The following is a 6,364-nucleotide window of genomic DNA, read 5'->3' as shown; positions in this document are numbered from 1 at the left end:
TGGATCGCCCTGAAGGGATCTGGGAGAGAGAAATTCTCGGCTCTGAAGTGGGCATTTCTGACCCGCCCTGGAACAGGGGAGACCGGACCCAGCCAGGCGGAAGGAAGGCACTGCACCTTGCTGAACGCCGTGACCAGCTCCGGAGAAGCTCCTTTCGCCGCTGCCGCCGGCTCCTACCTGCCAACCCAGAAGGGGCTGCTTGAACCCGGTCCGGAGCAGGAGTGCGGAGCTGGGGATATCGCGGAGGCTACCAAAGGGGAAGAGCAAGACCTCCTGGAGACAACCTACGATCCCAAGGGGGACGCCCCTTGTCCCACTTGCTCCTCTTCCTCTGACTCGGAACCCGAAGGCTTTTTCTTAGGCCAGCGCCTTCCCCAGCCCCGGAAGACCCCCAGAAGCCTCCAAGCAGGGAACAGCGACACCTCCAGGAAGCACTGCATCATTTGCTAGTGGTGCAGCTCGGAGATAGGGGATAGGGTGGAACGAGTCTGCAAGGCGGGCGAACGAGGCTCCCGTCTCCTTCCTACAAAAATCCTAAACTGAAGGCAAGCAGGGACACGCAGGGAGAGGCGGCGAGATGGCATAGTTGGAGTTCAGCCCCGCGTGCTCCGATTTTTGGTGTAGACTTTTTGGGGACTTTCATTCGCCAAAGCTGCGCGTCCCCAGCTAAACTAGCCTTTACCCTAACTCTCTCAAGATGGGACAGCGCTGTCTCCAGCCACCTGCTCCTGGTGAAATGGTCATTCAGCATGTGTGACAGTGGCTCGCTGGGAAGCCAAAGGCTTGGAGGGAAAAGGAGTTGGGGCCAGGAGCAGGGGACAGTAAAGCCGGGCCGCTCTCGCGCCAGGGCAGAGCTAGCGGATATGCAACCTGGGGCTACCCGGCCCTGCGACATCGGACCGAGCCCGAGCAACAGCGCCGACTGCCTGCGGGAAGCCGACTAAGTGTCGAACCGGAAGTGCGTCATCCGCCAGCGCCGACCCCGTGCGCCGCGAGGCCTGTGCGGAGTCCGAGTGCTGCCATGGCTTCCAGCGGGGTGGCGGTGAGCGCTGCCGGCTCGGCAAATGAAGCCCCCGAAATGCCGGACAGTGTGGGAGATTGGCTGCGGGGTGTCTACCGCTTCGCCACGGATAGGAATGACTTTCGGAGGTAACCCAGCCCGGGGCGCTTGATCCCCCAGGCTTTCCTGACCGAACACGCCAATATTTCTCCTTCCTCTCGAGTATGCCCCTTTCCCGCCGCCACGTTGCCAAAATAGTAACCTTTTCGTGGCTATGGCTCTCCTTGACTCAGAGTTCCCGTGTTGCCAAAGCAGTTTTTGTCACGTGTCACGTGCCTATAGAGAATGTCACCCTGACCAGGGAGACTGGGGAGGGGAAAGCGCCAAGACATAAGCCAGCTTTTCTGATCTGCACGAGTATTTTGTTGGCCTTTGCATTTGATCCTGCTCTTACTGGGCACAGAAACGAACTCCGAATTCCTGTATGGGTCTTGGACAAGTTCCTGTAGCAACCATGTATCAGCGCCTTGGGAAGAAGGTGGTGATGGGTAGTGACGGGAAACCTTTTCTCTACTTTTCGTTTACAAGTGAAAGTGACTCGGTGACCACAGGGCTAATGAAATACATTTGTTTTCCAGGAACTTGATCCTTAATCTGGGACTCTTTGCAGCAGGAGTTTGGCTGGCCAGGAACTTGAGTGACATCGATCTAATGGCACCTCAGCCAGGGGCATAGCCAAGGAGGTAAGCCCTGAACCACAGCTCTGCCTGTCTTAGGAGTTCTAGATGTTGGGAGAAGCAATCATTTTTTAAAAGTAATTATTTTATTTAAATTTACTTATTTAAATTTGACCAGAGATGGACAGAGAATGAGAGCAATAGGGAAAGTGAAAAAGCAAGCTGCCAGGTCCAGGACTCAAACCACAGTGGGCCATGTGGGAGTCTAGCACCCTTAACTACCATGCCACTCGCCAGCCCTAGCAATAATTTATATCAACTACTCAGGAAATGTAGAAGAGATAGGATATAAAACCCTTGGTTATTCCTGGTTTAATGTTTCCAAATGTTGCAAGGAACTTGAATCTACCAGTTTCTCTCCAGTGCTTTTATATTTCTAATGCCACCCGTTGTCTTGTCATCTGATTGCAGACAAGTGGAATCTCTTGCTGTACCCGAACCTTCTAAAAATAGAGCCTACAATGTGTGACCACCACAAGATATGCCCTGATGGCATCTGAAGTTTCAGATTGCACCTTGCACTTCTCTGCCTGGTTTCATTTTGTTTTCGTGTTCACCCAGAACTCCAGTGTCTGGTCCGGCAGTCAGGCTTCATCTGCTCTGTAAAGTTCTGTACATAGTTCCTATGTTTCTGCAGGGGCTAACCTTTGCTCTTGTCCTGAGAACAATGATGTTTTAACAAATATACGAAATAAAGACTGCACACAAAGACAGCCATTTTATTCTTTTAATAAGAAACTTCTGCTTACAAAAACAAAGTGTAAAAAGTCAAGATTTACAAAAATCATAAAAACATGATTTATATTTCACACTGAAAAGAGACAGAACAAGCCCCAAATATGGATTATAATGGAGGTGGTTTGCTTCATTTTAAAAGAAATGGAAAATGTAACCACCATACATTGATATTGACATAGCATGAAGCTTATTCTTGAGGATTTCCCATTGTTGAGCAGTACTGGGGGAAGAAGCCATTTGGTGTTGCATAGCATTTTAGCACACCAGGTGGGTTTTCCAGGCACCAGAGAGGCATTGTTGCTGGGACAGTAAGGTTTGGTGGCAGAAAGGGCACTGATGTGCAGGTGGAGGCAAGGTGTAAGCAAGTCTGGGCTGTGGGCACTAAAGTGATACTGCAGGGGAAGCTTCTTTACAAGAAAACATGTTTTCTGACTAAAATTCATGCCAGTGCCACTGTCCGGGGGCCTCACAGTTCTCTGGAAATGGAACATGGAAGGAACTGGCATGGAGAGATTCAAACAGTCATAGAAATGGGGAGAGAGGTTCTCCATGGCAAGTTTTTTCTAGTTGATTACTAAGTATTTTTTTAAATACTGTTTTTATGTGCCAGGTCTCAGATCTATGGAACTGGTATGGATTAAAGGACATGACTTGGAAAGAAGGATCAGTGTAAGTGGACCACAGCGCCTACTTACTACGCCTGACTGTGTCTCTAGCAATTTGTTCACTAAAGATAGACAAGATAATATAGTCTTTCTTGGCCCAGCCAGCACAAATCTCATTAAAGGAAGTGTGAGAATCAGATTTCATGTGTGTGTATTAAAAAAAAAAAATTCTTGGGACCAGCAGTTAGCGTAATGGCTATGTCGCTGGACTCCCATGTAGCCGACCGCGGTTCGCATCCGGGAGGCTTAAAACTCACGCCGGGGGTGTGTACATGCGTGCCCAAGATCCCAAGAGGAGGATGGAGGAAAAGGGACTGCAGCGTGGCCATCCCCCCTGGGGGGGGTGATTTCTCGCTTTCTGTCTCTCTTTCTCTGTCTGTCTGGTGAGTGCACACACCCTATAGCAAAAACCTCTCCAAAAAAAAAAAAAAATTCCTTTTTGAAAGCACCATTCTCTCTTATTAATCAGATGGATTCTATTTGATGGTAGGAAGGAACTATGAGCTTGGTGTGAATTCAGGCCCAAATCCACATTGGCGTAACATGAAGCCAGGACCCTTTCAGGTCTACACTAGGATCACAGATGCTCTGAGAGGTTGCTCTCTGGGTACTAAGAGGAAAAAAGGGTCACAGATGAGAGCAAAGCTTAAGTCTAAAGCCATTACTCCCGAAAATGTTGACCACAGAGGAAACCTAAGCTATAGTGTAAATGCTAAGCCCCATAAGACCTGCACTGGACCAGTGCTAACATAAGAAATTCTAGCACCTTCTGTTTTTCATAGGAATTAGAGTCTGCTACTCAGAGTACTCATAATTATGACCAGTTCCATTTGACAAAAATATCTAAAGCCGAAAATCAAAATGAGGGACCAGCTGGTAGGGTGGTAGTTAAAGTGGCTGGATCCATATGGCTAACTGCATGATCTGAGTCCTGGACTGGGTGGCTTGAAAATCACACCAGGAAGGCCAGCAGATAGTGTGACAGTTCCATCGCTGACTCCCACATGGCCCACTATGGTCTGAGTCCCAGACTTGGTGGCTTAAAACATCCTGGGCACACGTACATGCATGGCCAAGATCCCAAGAGGAAAATGGAGGAGAAGGCAATGTGGCGGTGTGGCCATACCACCTGGGGTGCAATTTCTCACTTTTCTTCTCACTGCCTCTCTCCCCAAGGCAAAAACCTCTCAAAACAAAAACAAACAAACAAACAAAAAAACTTGAATGGCTGCATGCCCAAGATTCCAAGGGGAGAATGGAGGGGAGAAAAAAAAAAAGGAAAATCACACCAGCCATGTGTGAATGCATGCCCAAAATCTTGAGGGGAGAATGGAGGAGAAGGGATTGTAGCCTGGCCAGCTCTCTGGGAGGTGCTTTCTCATTTTCTCTTTCTGGAGAATGCATGCGCCTTATAGCAGAATTACCAAAAAAATAAATAAATAAAAATCCAGGAGATGATATGGCAGCTTCCAAAAGCATAATTCGATTTTCACTCAAAATTTAGTGTTTTTAATTTCAGGTAATAGTGTTTATTGTTCAGTTGGCTTTAAAGCCATAATGCTGGTTGTGTAAAGTCATTTAATTGTACTTACTCATTTATTTTAATTTGACCAGAGAAACAGACAGGTAAAGTGAGAAAGCAAGCCACCAGGTTCAGAGCCCTGGTTGGCCATGTGGGAGTGTCTGGCACCTTAACCACCACGCCACCTCCTGTTCTCCTGGCTTAATTCTTTAAAGTGATAAAAAGTTAGTAAATAAAACTATCAAATTTGATGAATAATCATAAATTATGTAAATGGAAGTGCTGGCTTTTACCACTGCCAAGAATGACGACATTCTTACCAAGTTGAAAGTCAGTTTTATATCTTGTCATGCTTTTCAGCCCTGCCCAGTTTAACACACAGAGTGGCACTATGGAAACCTCTAGCTGGTTAGATTTTAAATGGAACATGTCAGCAGAAGTAAGCATGGAAAGAGTCCACAACAGTGACTGTTTGCCTCAATGCTATAATAGCTGTGGCGTATTCAGAACAATGTATGGGTTGAGCAAGTGGTTAAAGTTGTAGCCCTAGACCAAGAGGAGGGTTATTAAACAGATAAGGTAGAAATTAAACTCACAGTCATATTTAGAAGGCGCTTTTTACCTCGAGTATTGATTTTAAAAAGAATCTGAACCACCAGGGAAAGCCACACTTATCTAGCAAAAAATAACTTAAGTGGCTATGGGAAGTTGTACCCCAAAGAAACAGCCCCTTCACTTAATTAGTCCCGTGACTAGGATGAGGGAGTCTATTGTTAAGTGTGTTTTGAGTGGTGAGGTTTTTAAACACCTTTGGTGAAGTCTCATAACTTGGTGGTTTCCAGGCTGGAATAAAAGAAATAGGGTATAAATAGTCCTGCAGTGAGCAGGCTGGGTTTTACCACCTTCCACAGCCACTCAGCACCTGCTGGGAAAGAGCGGGGAGGGCTGGGAAGGGTCTCTGCACCTTCTCTTCTGCATCATTCCCTTTACATATTACACAGTGCACTGGCTTGCCTTACAGTCTAAAGGTTCACATATAGGGGATTGTTGTCTACACTGCTTCCGGACATTTTGTGCAAAAGAACTTCAAACCAAAGAAGGTACCTTCAGGAGAAACTTTTTTTAATTCTAGCATAAGTTGTCCAGCATTAGCCATTGTTTTGATAAAGACTGAAAGACCTTTTCTGAACATTTGTGCTCTCCCAACTAGCTGGAAAAGCAGCCCTTCCATGTGTAAGATATAACCCCAGAGAGGGGTCTAGAAGACATTTAGGAAGGGATATCCTCCCAGCTTGATTTGTGAAAAGGCCGGAGTTAATGTCTGAAACATTAAAGGGGTGGTAAAAAAACAATGGGGTGCAAGGTCTGCCTGGAAAAGCAGCTGTTTGATGAGTAATCACAAATACAAAGAATTTGGATATTACAACAGTTTCAGAACTTGCTGGTAAGAATAATTTGCATCCATACACAAAAGATATGAAATGCTTTTAAAAAGTCTGTGATACCAAATGTCCTTTAAACATACAGACCCATTTGCTTCTGACATGACAAGAAGGAATCCTTTCCCTTAATCTTTTCAATCCCATGCAAACCATAATTGGGTACAAGGCACCAAATTTTATGAATTGTATAAAAGTAGTTCACAAAGCTTTGTCAGTAAGTAAAACAAACTCCATTTACCCCCTCCCTGCCTGCCCACCTC

General features: G+C 46.3%; 2 protein-coding genes across 4 annotated transcripts in view; both read left to right on the top strand.

Annotated features, from left to right (window-relative positions):
* Positions 1-473, top strand: part of PRICKLE4 (prickle planar cell polarity protein 4) — a 16,833-nt gene extending 16,360 nt beyond the window's left edge. Inside the window, exon 7 of the mRNA XM_027771910.1 lies at positions 77-473. Within this exon, the coding sequence (XP_027627711.1) occupies positions 77-450 (374 nt within the window). The 3' untranslated portion in view covers positions 451-473. The remainder of the gene's footprint in view (positions 1-76) is intronic.
* Positions 474-927: 454 nt separating this feature from the next.
* The window catches only part of TOMM6 (translocase of outer mitochondrial membrane 6), a 9,126-nt gene continuing 3,689 nt past the window's right edge, over positions 928-6,364 (top strand). Inside the window, exons 1-3 of one of the 3 annotated variants that reach the window (XR_001370390.2) lie at positions 928-1,149; positions 1,639-1,743; positions 3,086-3,144. Coding sequence is in view for 2 of the 3 variants with exons in the window: in XM_006148580.3 (XP_006148642.1) it covers positions 1,022-1,149; positions 1,639-1,735 (225 nt within the window). In the remaining variant the exon portion in view is untranslated. Of the gene's footprint in view, positions 1,150-1,638; positions 1,744-2,148; positions 2,447-3,085; positions 3,145-6,364 lie in introns of those variants that run through there. The other 2 variants (XM_006148580.3, XM_006148581.3) reach the window with 2 other exon arrangements.

Source organism: Tupaia chinensis, unplaced genomic scaffold (genome assembly GCF_000334495.1).
Source record: "Tupaia chinensis unplaced genomic scaffold, TupChi_1.0 Scaffold000238_1, whole genome shotgun sequence".
NCBI lineage: Eukaryota > Metazoa > Chordata > Mammalia > Scandentia > Tupaiidae > Tupaia > Tupaia belangeri.
This window is presented reverse-complemented; position numbering and strand designations above follow the sequence as displayed.